At 41.3% G+C, this 22,267-nt stretch overlaps 1 protein-coding gene and 1 long non-coding RNA gene across 2 annotated transcripts; both read left to right on the top strand.

The window, feature by feature from the left end:
• The first annotated feature begins 8,736 nt into the window (after window positions 1-8,736).
• On the top strand, window positions 8,737-10,869 carry LOC134676205 (uncharacterized). The gene is made up of 3 exons (XR_010099885.1): window positions 8,737-8,881; window positions 9,819-9,967; window positions 10,707-10,869. It is a non-coding gene; the product is annotated as an uncharacterized LOC134676205 (long non-coding RNA).
• Window positions 10,870-14,925: 4,056 nt separating this feature from the next.
• Window positions 14,926-20,061, top strand: LOC134676603 (uncharacterized). The gene is made up of 3 exons (XM_063534998.1): window positions 14,926-15,000; window positions 15,664-15,847; window positions 16,556-20,061. Exons 1-3 carry the CDS (start codon window positions 14,926-14,928, stop codon window positions 20,059-20,061), a joined length of 3,765 nt encoding a protein of 1,254 aa, XP_063391068.1.
• Window positions 20,062-22,267: the final 2,206 nt, after the last annotated feature.

Genomic DNA, 22,267 nt, shown 5'->3' with positions numbered 1-22,267 from the left:
TACTTACTTAGTGACTGATTTAAAATATGTACCTAGATGTCTTCTCGATTTGATAATGAACTCTACAAAGTCCATCCAAACATTTAACATTTATTCACACTTTTATGCTGAAAGGTACTTAGCAAGACTACGTCATACTCAAACAATTATGTTCTCCTATAGTCTGTATCTTTAGGTATGTTGATAAAATTAAACATACAATTTTTACATTTTCGGGTAGTTATAAAGATTTATTTGTTAACCAACCAAATACAAAATCGCCTAGATCAGTCACTGAACGACTTGACTTGAATCTACATTATTTGATCGTGTAATGTTTTCATCTACCCTCAACTGGCTTAAGGAGCCATTTGAGGGTAGATTTTGTTTACTTTTATTTAAATACCTAAAGATACAGAGTATAAATGAAATGAAAGGAAAATATTTATATTCAGGGAACTACTGGCCCATAGATAAATATATACCTTAAAACTAGCATACATATTATTACAAAATATATCTTAAAACTAAAAACACACAATTATGGCTGCGATGCAGCTCGCAACCCCGCAGTGTCAGGGAGCCGGCCGCGAAACCGCCGGAACTTGACACCCTTCTTCTTCTTCTTCCTCGCGTTATCCCGGCATTTCGCCACGGCTCATGAGAGCCTGGGGTCCGCTTGTCAACTAATCCCATGATTTGACGTAGGCAACTAGTTTTTACGAAAGCGACTGCCATCTGACCTTCCAACCCAGAGGGTAAACTAGGCCTTATTGGGACTAGTCCGGTTTCCTCACGATGTTTTCCTTCACCGAAAAGCGACTGGTAAATATCAAATGATACTTCGTACATAAGTTCCGAAAAACTCATTTGTACGAGCCGGGGTTTGAACCCGCGACCTCCAGAACTTGACACCCTTCGGCCTGATAAATCTGTACTGTACCTGAAAACTCCTCCTTATAGCTTTATAGTAAAAAATACTACGTGTATCACTTAAGCATATAACTCGCAACTAACCGTAATCTTAACGTTATAAGATTAAGTTTAATCTTATTTTCCAGATACGCTTTAAAATCTGTCGCAGGTATAAAAATTTAATACAGTAGTCAGCATCGAATATTGAGATAAAGACGGCTGAAGTAGGCAATTTTTTTTTCACCACACCAGCTCGGAAAGAATTACTTTGCACTTCAAAAACGAATAGCAAAGTTGCATTTTATCCACATGTGAGGCAAAGTAATCAAATGCAAATTTTGAGTTGTTTTCTTATGTTTGCTGGTAGAATTGCCCAGCAAACATTTTAAGTATTTTTTCCTAGGCTCGAAGAAGATTTTACCAATTTAAGTAAAAATTACGTCCTGAGTCACCAATTATTTTACGTATTGTACACTTTTACTTCCAAGTCGAAATATAGGGACAATAAAACGTAAATTTCACTTCATAAATACACCATGAAGTCAGGGACTTAGGGGTTGAAAATAAGGCGAAATATTAGGTAAAATTAACCTTAAACCATGACCAATAGGTCAAATCTACTAATAAGGTATTTTAGGTGTATTTGCGACGTAATTATTACTTATACGGGGACTATGAAGTCACGGACTTAATGGTTGAAAATAAGTCGAATTACTAGGTAAAATTAACTTCGTACCCTGACCAATAGGTCAAATTTACTAATAAGGCCTTTTAGGAGTATATGCGACGTAATTATTTCTTATACGGAGACCATGAAGTCAGGGACTTAATGGTTGAAAATCAGTCGAAATATTAGGTAAAATTAACTTCGAACCCTGACCAATAGGTCAAATGTACTAATAAGGCATTTTAGGTGTATATGCGACGTAATTATTTCTTATACGGGGACCATGAAGTCAGGGACTTAATGGTTGAAAATAAGTCGAAATATTAGGTAAAATAACTGCAAAGTCTGACCAATAGGTCAAATGTACTAATAAGACATTTTAGGTGTATTTGCGACGTAATTATTTCTTATACGGAGACCTTTAGGTCGTCGATTATATGTCGATTTAGCTACTAATTTTAGGTAAATGTTACTTAAAATAGATACCATATTGCGACCATATAATTAAAATCACTTGTAAAGTACTATCAATACCATAAGGTTGTGCCGCCATTTTCTTTCATTATAACGAGATGCTAAATATGAAATTGCATAATTTAAGTTGTTATATCTTGAATGGTGCCATCGCACGGTACTTCATTGTGCTAATATTCAAAATAAAACAATATTTTTGATCGAGTCAATATACTCACACACACAAATATTCAATTACAACACTCAATTACAAGCAAATATATGCATTTTGATTTTATAAAATGTTGAAAACTTAAATATTTCAAAAGCCCATCGATAGTTTTGTATGTAAACCTAACATACTGCACGAAAAAATTTTCTGTGCACTAGATTTCATCGTTCTTCATCTGCGTAATCGGCCTAAATGATTTTACATGACTTAGTGGCCGCCATTATCATTGCACAACTTAAAGTTGTTTTCTTGTTAGACATTTTGTTTCTGAGTGAAAAGAATATATAAGCGTAATGTTTGTGTCTCTTTTTCTCTTCATCGCGTCTCATCTAAATATTGCCTCGCAGAGTAATTATATGGATAAAAATATGTCACCATCACGTCTAAAGGTGGTAAAGATTACCAAATTAGTACATTTCAACTACGCGGCACGTCGTGGCAACGTCGAATCGACGTCGGAAACATGACCTAGTGTTGACCTAATGGTTGTAATGACTAATTTACCGTCAATAAATACGTCGCCGGCACGTGCGTTTTTTCCCCATTTATGTCGACTCGACGTGCCGACGTCGTCGATTCGACGTGCCTCATTTTGGTCCCCTAATTTGTGCAACCTAAAATAGGTGCCCTTTTCGGAATATTGACCAAAAATGTTTGCTGGGTGACTTTTAAATGATGATTTTGGATGATAAATATTTAATAACATTCATTTGGATTTGATTTTGTTTGATATTTTACATTTAATATTTGCTTCGGGTTGGTGTGGTGAAAAATTTTGTGTTTCACTCGGGGGCAAATTTTGTTTAACCCTCGTGCTTTGAAACCCTCGCAACGCTCAAGATTCCATTTTTCGAACCACTCGCTACGCTCGTGGTTCAATTTAGGAATCTTTCGCTTGCTCGGGTATCAATATTAGCATGAGCGGTTAAACAACAACTTTGCCCCCTTGTAAAACAAATAACTATTAATAACTAACCTAAACTATAGGACTGAATACACAAATCTATGAATAAACAAAAAGTAATCTTAAAATAAATAATTAGTAGGATCCCACTGCGGCATAATACCGTAGATGCTGGTATATTGGAACTTGAAACACAACACATCCTTATTTCTAATGTAACTAAGGTGTGGTACGTTACCCTAATAGCATTTTCTTGTAGGGATTTTGTTGGGCCTTTGTTTACGTATTAGTTGGGCAACCGTTATATTTGGCCGTACGATTTGCTGGAGGGCCCTCGACAAAGGCCCTCCCGAAGATTCTCAACAGAGGGCCATAAGAGTAATTTTTTCGTTGGGCCTATTTAAATAAATCATACAATTATTCAACGGTGGTGGTTTTGGTTGGGCCGTGGTTGGGCCTATACACATTTGTTTGATGGTTGGTTAATTGTTACATTTGGCCGTACGATTTGCTGGAGGGCCCTCGACAAAGGCCCTCCCGAAGATTCCCAACAGAGGGCCATTAGAGTAATTTTTTCGTTGGGCCTATTAAAATAAATCATACAATTATTCAACGGTGGTGGTTTTGGTTGGGCCGTGGTAGGGCCTATACACATTTGTTTGATGGTTGGTTAATTGTTACATTTGGCCGTATGGCTTGCTGTAGGGCCAACTGCATAAAATTAAAAAAGGGCAATTTTTTCGTTGTGCTTCTGTTTGCAAATTCAACAATTACCCAACGGCAAGTCAGGTAGGTCGGTAGGTAGTCGTGCACCAGGTTGAAGGCCCAACACAGCTTGTCCCACAAAGGGCCATCATTGCAACTTTAACGTTGGGCCTTGTGTAGGATTCTTACAATACTACCGTAGGTAAATAGTTGTGTAATTTATAGTGGGCCTACAGTCTAATTATGTAATGGGCTTTTGTTTACGAGTCCTACAGTTACCCTACGTTAGGTAAGTGGTTGTGTAATACGACGTTGGGCCTTTGCTGATAAATATTACAATTACACTACGGTAGGCATTGGTTGTATCCACATGAAGGCCCTAGGCAGCAGTTGTAGTTAATCTTCTCTGTATCGTTCCAATTTTATTAGTATATTTACTGCCGAAGCAAGTACACTCTAATTTACTACACACTCTAATTTACTATAGTTACTATACACTCTAATTTGTATATATACTAACCGCACTTCGAAACTTCGTAAGCGAGATTTATGTTTTTTGAGATTTAAATTGAGAAAATGTCGGTAAAATACAATTTTTTAAATTTATGTATAAATTTTATAGTTATAGCTATTAGATTTATAAGTTACTTTTAAAAATATTATAATTATATCCGGAATAATCGAGAAAATAACTATAACTTCGATGTTTGGAGACAGTAACGCCATCTAGTGACGCCACAAGCAAACTCAACTGGTAGCTATTTTGATGACGTCACGCAGCCCCTGGCCTCTGTTAAAATGCTCGTGTAATATTTATTTATTTGTTTATGGTGTTATACTCTGTCAAGCCATTTCCGTCATTAGAAAAGAGCGACAAATTTAAAAAATGTAGGCGTGAAGGGTTATCGTCCCATAGAAAATTTGAATTTCGCGACCTTTTCTAGTGACAAACTTGCTTGACCGGCTAGAGTTATAAATGCGACATTTGTCCTCACTGGGCCATCGAATGATATCGTTGATTAGCCAACGTTACTAAAATACACAAGGGCCCATTGTTGGGCTTTAGTGCCACTGCCAATGTTGGTAAATGCGATATATGTCATCATTGGGCCAAAGAATATTATCGTTGTTTAGCCACCGGTACCAAAATATACACAGGCCCATTGTTGGGCATCAGTACCACAGCCAATGTTGGTAAATGCGATATTTGTGCTCACTGGGCCAACGAATGTTAACCTTATCGTTGTTTAGCCACCGGTACCAAAATACACAAAGGCCCATTGTTAGGCGTCAGTGCCACAGCCAATGTTGGTAAATGCGATATTTGTCATCATTGGGCCATCGGATGATATCATTAACTAGCCAACGTTACCAAAATACACAAAGGCCCATTGTTGGGCATCCGTGCCACAGCCAATGTTGGTAAATGCGGTATTCGTCACCATTGGGCCAACGAATGTTATCGTTGTTTAGCGAACGGTAGCAAAATACACAAAGGCCCATTGTTGGGCATCAATGCTACAGCCAATGTTGGTAAATGCGGCATTTGTCGTCATTGGGCCATCGTATGATATCGTTGACGAGCCAACGTTACCAAAATAAACAAAGGCCCATTGTTGGGCATCAGTGCCACAGCCAATGTTGGTAAATGCGATATTTGTCATCAATGGGCCATCGGATGATATCGTTGATTAGCCAACATTACCAAAATACACAACGGCCCATTGTTGGGCATCAATGCTACAGCCAATGTTGGTAAATGCAATATTTGTCCTCATTGGGCCATCGGATAATATCGTTGATTAGCCAACGTTACCAAAATAAACAAAGGCCCATTGTTGGGCATCAGTGCCACAGCAAATGTTGGTAAATGCGATGTTTGTCATCATTGGGCCATCGGATGATATCGTTGATTAGCCAACGTTACCAAAATACACAAAGGCCCATTGTTGGGCATCAATGCTACAGCTAATGTTGGTAAATGCGATATTTGTCGTCATTGGGCCATCGGATGATATCGTTGATTAGCCAACGTTACCAAAATAAACAAAGGCCCGTTGTTGGGCATCAATGCTACAGGCAATGTTGGTAAATGCGATATTTGTCGTCATTGGGCCATCGGATGATATCGTTGATTAGCCAACGTTACCAAAATAAACAAAGGCCCATTGTTGGGCATCAGTGCCACAGCCAATGTTGGTAAATGCGATATTTATCATCATTGGGCCATCGGATGATATCGTTGATTAGCCAACGTTACCAAAATACACAAAGGCCCATTGTTGGGCATCAAAGCTACAGCCAATGTTGGTAAATGCGATATTTGTCGTCATTGGGCCATCGGATGATATCGTTGATTAGCCAACGTTACCAAAATACACAAAGGCCCATTGTTGGGCATCCATGCCACAGCCAACGTTGGTAAATGCGGTATTCGTCACCATTGGGCCAACGAATGTTATCGTTGTTTAGCGAACGGTAGCAAAATACACAAAGGCCCATTGTTGGGCATCACTGCCACTGCCAATGTTGGTAAATGCGATATATGTCATCATTGGGCCAACGAATATTATCGTTGTTTAGCCAACGGTACCAAAATACACAAAGGCCCATTGTTGGACATCTGTGCTACAGCGAATGTTGGTAAATGCGATGGTGGGCCAATACAAAATTAATGTTGGCTACGGAACGAACCTCATCCCAACGTTTTCCCTACCGTTGGCACCGTGGGCCCCAACGAAAATGCTACTAGGGTATACACTCAGCGTCAAAAAAATCGCACATCTTAACTTTTTTCTTTCAAGCGGTTTTAAACCTTATATTATATAAGGCAAGATAAGACTATGGGGCCTTATTTGAAAGGTTATGAAACCCTCTATTGGAAAATGTCGTAAAATGGACGATCTACTCCATACAAAAAGAAAATTTTCAGGAAAAACGAATCGACGTGTATTCAGGTTAAAATTGCAAAGAATAAAAACACTACAAAATCAACAGATACGGAAAAAACAAACTTAAAACTAAACTTAAAACCTAATGCTGCCTCCTCTTGCCCTCCGAGTAGCTTCCATGTGATCAGTAATGACTGTCATGAGTGCCACGGTGCGTTTTTGAGGAAAGTTGTTCCACTCCTCAATAATGGCGTTTTGAAGCCTGTCGAGAGTGGCAGGAGCAGGATCAGGCGATCGAACCCGCCGGTTTAGCTGATCCTAGTGATGTTCGATTGGGTTCAGGTCAGGGCTCCTTGCTGGCCACTCCATTACGGTGACCCCAACCTCCCACAGTTAATCTCACACAAACAACGCAGTGTGACAGCGGGCGTTGTCATGCATAAACTGGAAGTTGGGTCCAACAAAACCATCATATGGGAACACATGCTCCTCCAAGAACACCGTTATGGAACGCCGAGCAGTCAGGAGTCCCTGGCTGTGACCACCTTCAGTGCGGGAAATGCACAAGAGATCAGTTTACTCGTCGATCGAAATGCCGTCCCAGAACATGCGAGATCCGACCCCTAAGCAGACGGTTTTTTCAGTGCAGGCTTGCGTAAATTGCTCTTCCTGCCTCCTATACACCCCCCTGCACCTGTCGTTGATGTAAAGGCAAACCCTCGTCTCGTCGGAAAAGAGGACATTTCTCTATTGTTCAAACGTCCAATCTTCGTGCAGTCGGCAAAATTGCCTCCTGGCTATTCGATGCTATTGCTTTAATTGGGGGCCTGTAGCAGCTCTACAGGGCAACATCCTCTTCTCTTCCGGCTTTCTTCCGATCGTAGAGGTGCTTACTGCTGTTTTTTGAGCTGCTTGAAGCTGCTGCTGCAGCTCAACAGCCTCGGAGAAACGGTTCTGCAAAGAGTTCGATACATTGTACCGATGGTCTCTAGCGGAAGCGCAGTGTTGTCTTCCAGGTCCAGGCCTCCTGATGTAACCACTAGTCACCTGAAACCCCAGCAAGACTCGACGCACTCGGAAACCGCTTATGTTAAATCTTTCAGCAAATTCTTACTGCTATAGTCTTGTTTGCAGCAGTGCCACCTCTTGAGCTGCTTCTTCTGGACTGGTATTCATGTCCAAGGGTTTTTTCTTGCTGTAACGGTTCATTAGTAACCTCAGTGACCACTGAAGAGCGAATAAACCATAACTAACCATTACCCTCCATTTTATACCCCTCCCGGATTGCACAACAACGGACCGATTAAAATTGGCTCTCGGCCCTTTTTTAAACAAAACGCCTATGTTCGGCGATGGTTGTTTTTACGGACAATGCCGATTTATCTTTTTAAAGTTCGTTAATTGCGCTTTCAAATGATACCAATATTGATAGGGTACAATGCATTAGATAAGAGCTATATTTGCTTGAAACGAATTTTTGGCGAGGTGCGATTTTTTTGACGCCGAGTGTATATAGAATCATGGTTACACAGATGAGGTTACTGAAGGCTGGCCAGTTATTGAAACCTTATACTAAAATGAATTCTGTTTATAAATGAATAGAATTCATTTTTAGTTTAGGCGGCCAGTTACTGGCGAATCACCTTTCATCATCAAATCATCTTTTTATGTCAAATACATTCCTATTAAACAAACCTTTTTTTACAAGCTTTTATTTAGTTTCACCTGACCGTTATCTGTCTGTGTGTAATCAAATCTTGCAAGTTAAATTTGATCCACTTCCCGGTTTCCGATTGAGCTGTAATTTTGCATACATACGTAAGTCGGGTGACAATGCAATATTATGGTGTCATCGAGCTGATCTGATGATGGAGACCGGAGGTGGCCATAGGAACTATGTGATAAAACAACGAAACCTAATTCTGTTTGGGGTTTTAGAATTGTCTCGATGAGTATTAGTTGCCTGTGGAAAGAAAAGTACAGTCGGCGATAAAAGCTTGTACCGAAAATGAAATTTTTGCCAAAAACTTATTTACAGATTACTGGCTGCAAGTCTTGAAGCACTATCCACAGACGGAGCCCTAAGGTGGCCGGAGCCCATCGCTCCTTATCGAGCTATACTTATAGGGCCTAAGGTATGTTTGAGTACTCTTTAAGTAGTGTATGGTTTAAGAGCCCATCAACGTGCACACTAGCGCCACTGCTAATTAATCGTGATTATTTAAATTTAACGACATGTATTTAAAAAACCGGGCAAGTGCGAGTCGGACTCGCGCACGAAGGCTTCCGTACCATAAAGCAAAAAAAAAAACGGAAAAACATGCAAAAAGAAAACGGTCACCCATCCAAGTACTGACCACGCCCGACGTTGCTTAACTTTAGTCAAAAATCACGTTTGTTGTATGGGAGCCCCATTTAAATCTTTATTGTATTCTGTTTTTAGTATTTGTTCTTATAGCGGCAACAGAAATACATCATCTGTGAAAATTTCAACTGTCTAGCTATCACGGTTCGTGAGATACAGCCTGGTGACAGACGGACGGACGGACGGACGGACGGACAGCGAAGTCTTAGTAATAGGGTCCCGTTTTACCCTTTGGGTACGGAACAGTGGCGGCGCGTCAAATATATCCATAGGCAAGCCGGAGCTAATTTGGCTTACATATTTTCTTTACAACTCTGCTCACACGTCCAAAACCAGGCAAGCCGGTGGGAATCGGCTTTAATGGACACCCCGCCACTGGTACGGAACCCTAAAAAGGAGGCCGCTACGTACTGTACGAGTATTGCGTATTTCAGTACCTACCTTTTGAATACATCAAACTAGTTTTTATGTTGCTGGATTCAAAAGGTAAACACCCTGTATTCTAAATACAGGGTGTTTACGACTACTTTACGTAACGTTTCATACACTTTGGCTGTCTGACCATTGACATTTTCTATGGGAGAATTTAAACTTTTTTTTTCCGCGAATTCCGGGTTGGTCAGTATGACCTGTATATTCAACCCGTAAATTGTTGCAGGTGACTAAATAAACACCCTGTATGTATGTATGCATATTTTCCATTTCAGGAAGGCTCAAAAGAATGGTCCGTGTACAACTCTGAGCAAATGCTCGGCTTGTTCGACAAACTGTCGTCCCTACCGGGCCTCCGCGACGACATTATATACGACGACCGCCACTCGATGACTGTCGGGAAACGGATACTTATGGCTGACAAGTAAGTAAGCGGTCAACGTAATCTATGAACGGTCTCTATTGCAGTTTATATGTATAGTAGTACTAGATTTTGCCCGCGACTTCGTCTGCGTAGAATTAGTACCAGCAGCTAGAGTAAGTACAGCGCCTGGATGAAATCTAATAGCAATTCGAACATAATATGCTTAATTGTTTATACCAATTAAGAAACACTTCATTATTTTTCTCACATCCACCCCCCTTTTCACCCTCTTTCGAGATGACTTCTGACATAAAAACTATACTATGTCTCCGGGACTTAAACTATCTCTATGCCTTTAAACTAAATCCGTTCAGCGGTTTAAGCGTGAAGAGGTAACAGACAGACAGACACACTTTCGCATTTATAATATTACTATGGATATTATAACGTTTTGAACGCCATAGACGGCAATTGACTTCAATACAAAATCGTGACAATGTCGCCAAAGACGGCATTTGACGTCGATCGTTTTTTGATGAAAATCTACTGAAAAACACCCCACTTTTAGGCTGGCATTATTTATTCACAAGCCTGAACGGATTTAGTTTAAAATTGGTCACACACATTTTATTATGTAGTCTGACAAAAAAGAGTAGAAATTAAAAAGTGGCAATACTGTGGTGTTGTCATCCCGTTTTCTTAGATTGATTTGACAGGGACGACACTACAGTATTGCCCTTTTTTAATTTCCTCTTTTTTGTCAGACTATAATATAATACATATATACATTTGTTCGCAGAATGGGCTACCCCTTGGTGATAGTTTGCGGTAAAGGTGTTTTAGAAACCCCGCCAAGGCTCGAGCTGCACTCGCGAGGCGAAACACAGTTGTTGACATTAGGCCAACTCATGTGGGTTTTACAGGGAGGGAACGAGAAAGTTGCTAATAAAATGTAAAACAATCTTTATGTATTTCATTTATGTTACCTCCGCCAGGCGTAGCTCACTCCGCGATTTCGTCGCTTTGCTACAGGTAGCTAAATGTACATCCGATCCACACCAATTTTGGTGGCGGCTTATGAGCCGCGCGTGGCGCTGTCGCCACCTAGCGGCCATATGTGTCCTGATCGTAACAGACGCGCTTTGTTAGAGAGTGAATCTTCTGTACCTATTATTACTATTATTTATTCTGTGCCCTTACTACATTTCATAAAAATATTTGTTTAAAATCTTTAATACCTATCAATAGAGTTTATTATTATAAGCGCCATATTTGGCTGCGTATGCGGTAAAGGGTTAAGTTATTCTTTCAAAAGTACGAGTTGCAGACGTCCATAGTCTTCGGGGACCGCTTACCATCTATATTCTATAACAATAGTTCATTATAAAAGAGATGAGGATAATATGACTCTAAATTTGATTCTATAATTGAATCTAGATTTAGATTATACCTACACTGAGAGAAAAATCATCACCAGGAATTAAAAAACAGTTCTGTACTGGGGGAAAAATAGTACATTACTACAGAGGCCGGGACGAAAGGGGTTGCCGGCCGAAGACATATAGACGGCCGAGCGAAGCGAGGCCGGATAGGTCTGAGCGCGGGCAACCCCATTTCCCGCCGAGGTATGTATAGTGCTTTTCTCAAACATGCAATGAAATGAATGAAATAAAAAATCCACGAAACCCAAGTTTTATTTATAGAAAAAACTAAAAGTAAACTATTTACACCCAAAATATAACCAACACGTACCTATATCATTATCACGCGTATGTTTTACACGAGTCGTGTATTTTTACTACCCGTATATTTTCATGTATCTTTGATTTTTTCGCCTTGTATCCGTCTGACTGTCGTTTTCGTCACATAAGTTTACATAGTCTTTCATGTTGATATCATGTTTCACATACATCGTTGATTTATGCATGGAGTAAATAAGTATAATTTCCACAGCGTTGACGAATTTGTAGTTACATTCATTTAAAATATGCCACAAAACTTTTTCTAATAAACTGTAAGCCATTTTTCTTAGTTTCTCAAATAATAAAATTGCCATAAGCTACCATATACATACTTCGTCTTTGACTTGGCGGCAGAGGCAGCAAGTTATTTAAAATCAATTCTGCTTCCGCTGCTAATTCCAAGACATACGATTACAATTAATATTAATTTCATTATTTCGTCGGAACTCATATTAAAGTCAAAAAATCAACAACGCACCATAAATCCAATAAAACAGAATGAATATTTTTCAACTTTACCTCCATAACAATTAAAAAAATATAACTACGCGTGTTTGAGTAGACCTTTTTACCCCTAACGTTTAAATGAAATATTTTAAATGTTTTTATTTGTGTAGTTAAATTTATAATTTATAATTTAAAATTATAGAATGTATTATTTATTAAGTTCATGTTGATTTTATACAAATAAAACTGCAAATTATAGCAAACATCGTTTTTAGTTTTTTTTATAGGCGTAGTGGCAGAGTGTCATTACGAACCATAAAGCAAATATTGCCTCTAGTTTTTTTTAATGGATGAATGCCACGATGCTGTGTCACAAATATCTGTGAAATGAAAATTAAAAAAGAGGACTTTGCCGGCCTATAGTTCGTTTTTTTTAGCATTAGAAAGAACTTGCAAGAAGATAAGCGATCTTGGCATGTCTTTTATTGAAAAACGCTTTTTAAAAATCAAAAACTATTACTTATGAAAGCAGAAGAATATAAATTCATAAGAGCTTGTTGCTAGGCCTACATGAATAAAGTATATTTTGATTTTGATTTTGATTTTGAATGATCGTATTAGATTCATAATTGTAACATATTTGCCGTAACTTATTTTTAAAATGTGTTTTTCAATTAAAAGACACATCAAGATTGTTTACCTTTTTTCTAATGCTAAAAAAACGAGATATAGGCCTGCAAGATGTGTATGAAATTCCATTAACGACCTTTTGTCCTAGCCGCACCTGAAACGTCATACTTCGCAGCCTATTATAAGGAACATAACATCAATATTTCATTGCATGTTTGAGAAAATGATGTTTTAGTAATAATTATGGACGTGTCACTATTTCTGTAAAGTTTATCTATTTCTACAAACAGCTCAGTAGGTAATCCCAAATATAATTTCAACAAACAGATAATAGAAATTGCAATAACTAATAGAAATTGCAAAAGTCAATTTGTTCCTATTAGTTAACTCTCCTTGTCCCCGGATTAAGTTTATTTTTGTAATTCTAAGTGTGTTTTTGTTGTACTTTTCTCTCAGTGTATATGTATGTAGGTTTAATATAAAGCAAGCAACTAAGAATATCAAGGTGGCTACAGCACTTAAAATAGCAATAACAGTTAACAAACTACACTAGTTAGGTACTTTCGAAGTCAATTAGCACTCCACGAGCATTCTGTTGTCCGACCAAGTGCCTAATCCAAAGAGTATGTGTAACTTTTTTTCAACGCAACGCAAAGCGCGCCAGTCGACGGTTGTCTGGCATCCGTGACTGCCGCGCACTCTGAAAAAAAAAAACTGTCAAAATATTATATTTTTTAATTCGTGTTTTGGACTTTGGGGTGAAACTAGGTAAGTGTTAATTTATTATTTTACGTTACGTTAGTGTTAAGTATTTTATCTTAGTGATTTTGTACTCGTAGTTCAGTTTAAAGTAATAAGTTACAACCGGTTCGGCTAGTTAGTGGTCAGACAAAAAGTTTGGCAATTGATTTTGTACTCATTGCTGAGGGTCACTTTTGATTTGAACGGTTTTCCCGAGGGCCTACAGTATGGGGTTCTTCAAAAAAGGAGTGTACAGGTTTTTAAAAGGTCGGCAACTCGCATGTAACACCTCTGGAGTTGCAGGCGTCCATAGGCTACGGTGACTGCTTACCATCAGGCGGGCCGTATGCTTGTTTGCCACCGATGTGGTATAAAAAAACATTTTTATTGGTGAACAAATAACACACGGAAATTTTAAAATTAATATATCCAATATATCTACCTATATTATATTTTAATTTACATTTTAGGTTTATACGGACTAAAATTTATTTGTACATGCTGCATATTTCGCGCTACCTACTCATTTAACAACTGCACTCCCGTATCAATAAATACATCTTTTAATTATTTTTGTTCAGCTTTGGCTTTGTATTTTTAGGAATATTTTTTTGTAAATACTGTGGCAACACCAAAGTCACGGTTCGAATTTAAATCTTGCTCTGTCATGAGCTGTCAGAGCCAGTATGTGATAGAACTACTACCAGTGCACATCACATATCGCTATTCTCGTTAATGTTCTCGCAATTTTGTTAAAAGCACTACTGCCAATCTCTAGACTATTTAAAATCAGTGCTGTGTAGCCGAAGGACGCCGTGCCCATCTGTGCAGTGGAAAAACCTAGGTCTAAGTTGGCCGACTGAAGGTAACGGTTCTGAGCTTACCTCTAGCTTGCGACAAGGGCAGCCCGGACCACCACCAGCAGTCCACAACAGAAACCAACGGTTCAACCCACAACCACCGGATTGCAAAGGTAACTTCGTCTCACACTATCTCGCACTTAAATTTAATTCCATAAGTTAATTTGGCATACAACAACTTTCTTGCTCAACCGGCCCTAAAGTATTCCCCTATCGTCCCATTTTTTACAGTCCACTCTTTCGCCAGTGAACATTTTGGTTCTTCGAACCGGATAATTTGAAAAGTGACCTTTGGTTTTTCGTTTGTCGTTGTCTGTTGCTTATTCAAATTCGTTTCGTCATGTCATCTGCTTAATTCTAAATTTAGGGTAGACTTATAAAAAAAGTCGAGGGTAAGCAAGAAAGTTGGTGGTCGTGTAGTGGTGCTTTAATAAAATCATTCGGTCACTTATTTAATTGCGCTGGCAACATTTATCATAATTGTCAAGTGTCAACTGTCAGCTGTCTGTCATTGAAGTTGTGGAAGGTGAATTGCAGTTTGTTTTGAACATTTTTTTGTGTATTTACTGCAATTTTGTGTAGTTTTGTGTTTATTAATATGGGAGGCAGTGATAAGTCTGGCGAGAAAGATGATGCTGGCGTAGACACGGTGATGATTGCTCGTGATTATCAGGTAATGAGAATAGAGTATTTGCAAATGTTGTCGGATGCTGAATTAGCTTTGTGTGACGAGAGTGAATTGTGTGCAATTGCGAAAAACTTTCATGAAGCTCAAATAAAACTTTTAAGTGCTGCTCCGCGAAGCGAGCACCGCGAAATTTGTTCCCATACCGCGATGTTCGACTCGAAGGTTAGGGCAGTGAGATCGCGTTTGCAGAATAGGAAGCAGGCCTTTGCTGGGGCTTCCGGGGTATCGGGGACGCCGCAGCCGGTCTTGCCGAAGTTGCCGAAGTTACAAATTAAAGCTTTCGATGGGAAAATTGAAAACTGGGTAACATTCATACAGTTGTTCAATTCTTTAGTACATAAGCGAACAGATATTGCCCCTGTTGAAAAATTACACTATTTACTGTCGAGCGTGCAAAATGAAGCATATGACCTTATAAAAAATTATCCTGTCACCGATGACAATTATAAGGTAGCATATGAGGCGCTGTACAAGCAATATAATAAAATTAAATTAATTGCTACAACTTATTATGATAAGCTTACTCAGTGTGAACCTGTAAAAGTGTCTCGGCCTAGTGACCTACAGCGGGTTCATAGGGTCTTTACTGAAAACTTGTCAATATTGAAAGGTTTCAGCTTGCCGGATAAAAACTTTTTACTTATTCAGTTACTGTGGTCGAAGCTGGATAGGAGCACGAAGGAGCAGTTTGAGCTAGAACACAACTCCGATGATATCCCGGAGTTTAGTAAATTGCAGAATTTTGTTGAGAAAAGATACCGAGCACTAGATGCTGCAGGGTCAACGGGCTTCGTTGCTAGTACCCCTCAGCCTAGCAGTAGTAAGCCTTCTAGTAAGCCAAAAATGGCCTTGGTGGTCACTGCTCCAACGTGTGTAGTCTGTAAGCTGGCTCATAGTCTTGTATCTTGTCCAACTTTTTTAAAATATGACCCCGCTGATCGGTTCAAATGTGTGAAAGAAAATAAGTTATGTATTCTATGTCTGTCGGGGTCTCATTCTGTCAAGTCCTGCAAGTCAAAACAGCGGTGTGAGCAGTGTCGTTTCTCCCACCATACGCTGTTACATTTTAATAATGCAAATGTGCCTGCCTCCCCGGCTGTGGATGTAAATAGCTCGAAGCATCCGTCTGACACATCGAATCCGCTGGCAATGGTGGCAAGTAATGTGGCGGCCTCTTCTTTGTTTGCAACTGCCAAGGTTTTGGTGAAGAATGCCCAAGGCGACTTGGTAGCGGTAAGGGCTTTGCTTGACTGTGCCAGTGCTTGCAACTTTATAAGCGAGGAATGTGCAAAGAAGCTTGGTCTCCGGGCAGAATATGGGAAGCATGCCGTGACTGGCATTGGTGATGTGGTTTCTAGGCCCGGTGGCACATTGTCATGTACTGTCTCGTCCAGGCTCGGGAAGTCTGATACTGCTATTACAGTAGAGGCTTATTTGTTACCAAAAATTTGTCCGGAAATGCCAACGGATCATGTTGATGTCTCATCATGGCGACATATCAGGGGCTTAGAGTTAGCTGACCCTCATTGGCATATTCCAGGACCTGTTGACTTGCTGCTGAACGTCAACATTCTCGCTTCTTCGTTACGCCCTGGTTTGACCCATGGGGCCCCTGGCCAGGCGACTGCCCTCAACACCATCTTCGGGTGGATTTTGATGGGTGACGCAGGCGACTGTGCAACGGACATCTGTCGTTCTCGGTTCCGTGGTAACAGTTGTCAACTGGTCGTGGGCAGGTTATCAATTGACGACTCTATTAAGAGGTTCTGGGAGTTGGAAGATGTCCGCTCTCCGAACACCGTCATTTTGTCGAAGGAGGATCAGCTGTGCGAGGAATATTTTCTCGCTAACTTTCGTCGCACAGAGGAAGGTAGATTCGTCGTTCCTCTACCTTTCGCTGACACTTCCAATAAACCCACCTTCTCGGGCTCTCGAGCCATTGCTCTTAGGAGATTTTCGTCGCTGGAGCGAAAGTTACTTAGTAACTCCGACTTCTACAAAAACTATGTAGCCTTTATGAAGGATTACGAAAGCTGTCGCCACCTTGAGGAGTGTGACCCTCCAAGGGTGGATGAGGGGAAGTTCTTCTACATCCCCCACCATGGAGTATTGAGGCCCTCGTCAACCAGTACTCCTCTCCGGGTCGTCTTTGACGCCAGTGCCAAGGACAGCCGAGGCATCTCGCTAAATGATGCGCTACTGCCAGGGCAGAAGCTGCAAAATAACATTTTCCACTTGCTCCTTCGTTTTCGGTGGCATAATGTTGTTTTCACGGCCGACGTCAAGCAAATGTATAGACAAATTTTAGTGTCCCCGGAAGATGCTGAATATCAGCGTATCCTATGGCGTCCGTCTGTCAATGAGCCTGTCCGGGACTATCGGCTGCTGACCGTTACTTACGGCGTTTCGTCCGCTCCTTACCAAGCTCTCCGAACTATTGCTCAGTTGGCAAGGCAATCGGGTGAAGAATACCCTTCCGGTTCGGCAGTTCTAGACCGCGACATCTATGTCGACGACGTGGTGTCTGGAGCTCATTCTATCGAAGAAGCACGGAAGCTTCGTTCGGAGTTGTCGACGATATTAGCTTCTGGCGGTTTCCATTTGCGGAAATGGACGTCGAACCACCAGGAGTTCTTCGACGGTGTCCCCTCCTCAGACTTGTATTCTGAAGACTTTCGGGAGTTCAACTCCATTGGGGACATCTCACTAAAAATTCTTGGCCTCTCGTGGTTACCTCAGGCAGACGACTTCACCTTTCGAGTGGCTGTCGAAGATCGTCGGTGCACTAAACGTACCATCCTCTCGGAGATTGCTCGGATCTTTGACCCTCTGGGCCTTCTCTCACCTGTGACGTTCTTAGCGAAATATCTCATGCAGTTGCTGTGGGTCTCAGGTGTCTCGTGGGATGACGACGCGCCAGAGAACCTTGTATCCGAATGGCGAGAGTTCAAAGCGCAGCTGCCTTCGTTGAGGTCCGTGTCTGTCCCGCGTCGTATGGTCAACGATTTCGTCTCGCTCGAAGTTCACGGGTTCTGCGACGCCTCAGAGCGAGGGTTTTGCGCGGTGGTTTACGTTCGAACGTCAGGCGAGGACGGAACGCAGTACGTCCAGTTGGTCTGTGGTAAATCGAGAGTGGCACCCCTGCGTAAATTGTCTATACCACGTCTCGAGTTGCTGGCCGCGGTACTACTTGCAGACCTAGTGGAGTCGGTCGCAACGGCTCTGGAGCCTCTCCACAAAATCGACAAGGTGTACGCGTGGTCTGACTCTAGCGTTGCGTTGACTTGGATAAAGTCTTGCCCTTCCAAGTGGAAAACTTTCGTGGCTAACCGCGTGAGCCACATCCAGGAGATTATCGCTCCTGATTGCTGGCGACACGTGAGGACTGGCGACAACCCTGCCGACTGTGGGTCGCGGGGCCTCTTGCCGGACGACCTGGTCCACCATAGTAACTGGTGGAAGGGTCCATCTTGGCTCGTGCTGGACAAGTCTGACTGGCCTAAGTCAACGTTATCAGTCGACGTGGATGTCCTACACGAAGAGCGCAAGGTGACTGTCCTTACTGTCTCTGTGCAGGAGACGTGGACAGACAACTTAATGAATAAGTTCTCGGCACTGAGGACACTCCAACGTGTCCTCGCCTATTGTTTTCGTTTCGTGCACAACGTAAGGAATCGGAAGACGCCCAACAACTTGTTGGACGGTCCTCTAACACCCCTGGAGATTAAACAGGCGCTTATGTTCCTCGTGCGTTCTGTTCAACAACACCACTTTGCTTCGGAGATCGAGAAAGTGAAAAACAATCTTTCGAACTTTCTCCCGAAAGCATTTAAGAAATTGTCTCCATTCCTCGATGACGCGGGTCTCTTGAGGGTGGGCGGACGCCTGTCGCGAGCTTCTCTCGAATTCGATGTTAAACATCCCCTGTTGCTACCTCGCGACGATCGTCTTACCTCCCTCTTGATCGACGAGTACCATAAGCGTTTCATGCACCCAGGCGTCCAGACGCTTCATAATTTGCTGGCGCAGCATTTCTGGATACTGTCCCCAAAGCGAGCTATCCACGCTGTCACGTCAAAATGCATGAAATGCTTCCGTGTTCGACCACTCGGTGCTCCTGCGCCGTTCATGGGCGACTTGCCGTCTTATCGGGTAGCCCAGCTCAAAGCTTTCCTGAGTGCTGCTGTCGATTTCGGGGGACCTTTTGACATAGCTCTGGGTCGCGGGCGAGGTAACAAGACCTACAAGGGTTACATTTGCGTTTTCGTGTGCACCTCGACAAAGGCTGTACACACGGAGCTCGTCACTGAGCTGTCCTCAGACGCGTTTCTTGCCGCGCTTCGCCGCTTCGTCGCGCGTCGTGGTCGGTGTAACCGGTTGGTATCCGACCAGGGGAAGAATTTTGTCGGCGCGAGCAATATTCTGCAACGTATTGTAGGAGATGCTGCGACGCATAGCGAGATTAAATTCGAGTTCAATCCGCCAGGCAGCCCTCACTTCTCGGGTCTCGCTGAGGCCGGTATCAAGGCTGTTAAAACACATTTGGCTCGAGTCATCGGTAGTCAGAGGTTGACGTACGAAGAGTTTCTAACCATCTTGACCCAGGTCGAGGCTCTTATTAATTCGAGACCCCTTACTCCTCTCAGTACCGATCCTAACGACTTATCGGCCCTTACTCCGGGCCATTTTCTCACAACGGAGCCCTTATCTGTCGTGCCCGAGGAAGACCTATCAGACGTTCGGGTTAGCCCTCTCCAACGCTGGAAGCTGCTTCAGAAGATGCACCAGGACTTCTGGAACAAATGGTCCAAGGAGTATATGCATACCCTCCACCAGCGGATGAAGTGGCACGATAGGCAACCCAATGTCCAAATTGGTGCACTAGTGCTCGTTGTGAATGAGCAGACGAGCCCAATGAAGTGGCCCCTGGGTCGCATCATCGACACACACCCCGGATCCGACGGGATCTGTCGTGTGGTCACTGTGCGCACGGCCATAGGGTTGTACAAACGGCCTGTGGTCAAACTGTGCCCACTGCCTGCATAGTCGCTTTAGAGCGCTACCTTTGTGTTGTCCATTTTTTCGTTTTAGACTTAATATTATCGTACTTACCTTACTTTATTGTTTCTTTTTCGCTTAGTCAAAATACAATGCATTTTGGTGGGCGGAATGTTCAGCTTTGGCTTTGTATTTTTAGGAATATTTTTTTGTAAATACTGTGGCAACACCAAAGTCACGGTTCGAATTTAAATCTTGCTCTGTCATGAGCTGTCAGAGCCAGTATGTGATAGAACTACTACCAGTGCACATCACATATCGCTATTCTCGTTAATGTTCTCGCAATTTTGTTAAAAGCACTACTGCCAATCTCTAGACTATTTAAAATCAGTGCTGTGTAGCCGAAGGACGCCGTGCCCATCTGTGCAGTGGAAAAACCTAGGTCTAAGTTGGCCGACTGAAGGTAACGGTTCTGAGCTTACCTCTAGCTTGCGACAAGGGCAGCCCGGACCACCACCAGCAGTCCACAACAGAAACCAACGGTTCAACCCACAACCACCGGATTGCAAAGGTAACTTCGTCTCACACTATCTCGCACTTAAATTTAATTCCATAAGTTAATTTGGCATACAACAACTTTCTTGCTCAACCGGCCCTAAAGTATTCCCCTATCGTCCCATTTTTTACAGTCCACTCTTTCGCCAGTGAACAATTTTAAACTTTGAATATATTTCCAAAAATATGAGAAGTCAATCATATACCTAGTCGATCGTTTTATTTATTTCTTTATTTGATAAAAACTGTTTTTAAGTGGCATAAATACACAAAAACCTATTTACCATGATTTTAATGAAGTCACGAGCAAGTTAACTAAAACGTGACCAAGTCATAAAGGTTTTCCTTATTTGTATAAAACAAAAAAGGACCACTATACGGACTACAGAAAAGATGTGTAATTTGCAACACAAATAAAAAACACTAAGATCCTACATTTGTTTGGTTTTCTTATTATGTAGGTATGAAGTCGCTGACCCGTTACAAACATTAGCATATCATTATGCATATGAATATGTTTCCGGCATATCTGCACAGAATAACTAATAGTAATACATATTTGCTTCTAATAAATCAGCATATTATTGATTTTGGAGAGGAATACAGCTATTCTCAAATAATAATAGCTTTCTGTACGTACATTTACACAAGTACACAATCTGTTATTAACTTAGATTAGCAAAACTGTATTTTTTAAATATTAAGGATAGGTTAACTGTATTGGCCTGTAATTTAGGCACTACTTTTTACAGTGCTTACTTCTTGCAAGAGTTGGCACTAGTACCTATACAGTAAATACTTACTTAGTGACTGATTTAAAATATGTACCTAGATGTCTTCTCGATTTGATAATGAACTCTACAAAGTCCATCCAAACATTTAACATTTATTCACACTTTTATGCTGAAAGGTACTTAGCAAGACTACGTCATACTCAAACAATTATGTTCTCCTATAGTCTGTATCTTTAGGTATGTTGATAAAATTAAACATACAATTTTTACATTTTCGGGTAGTTATAAAGATTTATTTGTTAACCAACCAAATACAAAATCGCCTAGATCAGTCACTGAACGACTTGACTTGAATCTACATTATTTGATCGTGTAATGTTTTCATCTACCCTCAACTGGCTTAAGGAGCCATTTGAGGGTAGATTTTGTTTACTTTTATTTAAATACCTAAAGATACAGAGTATAAATGAAATGAAAGGAAAATATTTATATTCAGGGAACTACTGGCCCATAGATAAATATATACCTTAAAACTAGCATACATATTATTACAAAATATATCTTAAAACTAAAAACACACAATTATGGCTGCGATGCAGCTCGCAACCCCGCAGTGTCAGGGAGCCGGCCGCGAAACCGCCGGAACTTGACACCCTTCTTCTTCTTCTTCCTCGCGTTATCCCGGCATTTCGCCACGGCTCATGAGAGCCTGGGGTCCGCTTGTCAACTAATCCCATGATTTGACGTAGGCAACTAGTTTTTACGAAAGCGACTGCCATCTGACCTTCCAACCCAGAGGGTAAACTAGGCCTTATTGGGACTAGTCCGGTTTCCTCACGATGTTTTCCTTCACCGAAAAGCGACTGGTAAATATCAAATGATACTTCGTACATAAGTTCCGAAAAACTCATTTGTACGAGCCGGGGTTTGAACCCGCGACCTCCAAACTTGACACCCTTCGGCCT

The sequence above is a fragment of the Cydia fagiglandana genome, chromosome 24 (assembly GCF_963556715.1).
Source record: "Cydia fagiglandana chromosome 24, ilCydFagi1.1, whole genome shotgun sequence".
Taxonomy (NCBI): Eukaryota; Metazoa; Arthropoda; class Insecta; order Lepidoptera; family Tortricidae; genus Cydia; species Cydia fagiglandana.
Note: the sequence above shows the minus strand (reverse complement) of the source record. Positions and strands in the feature narration are given on the sequence as shown.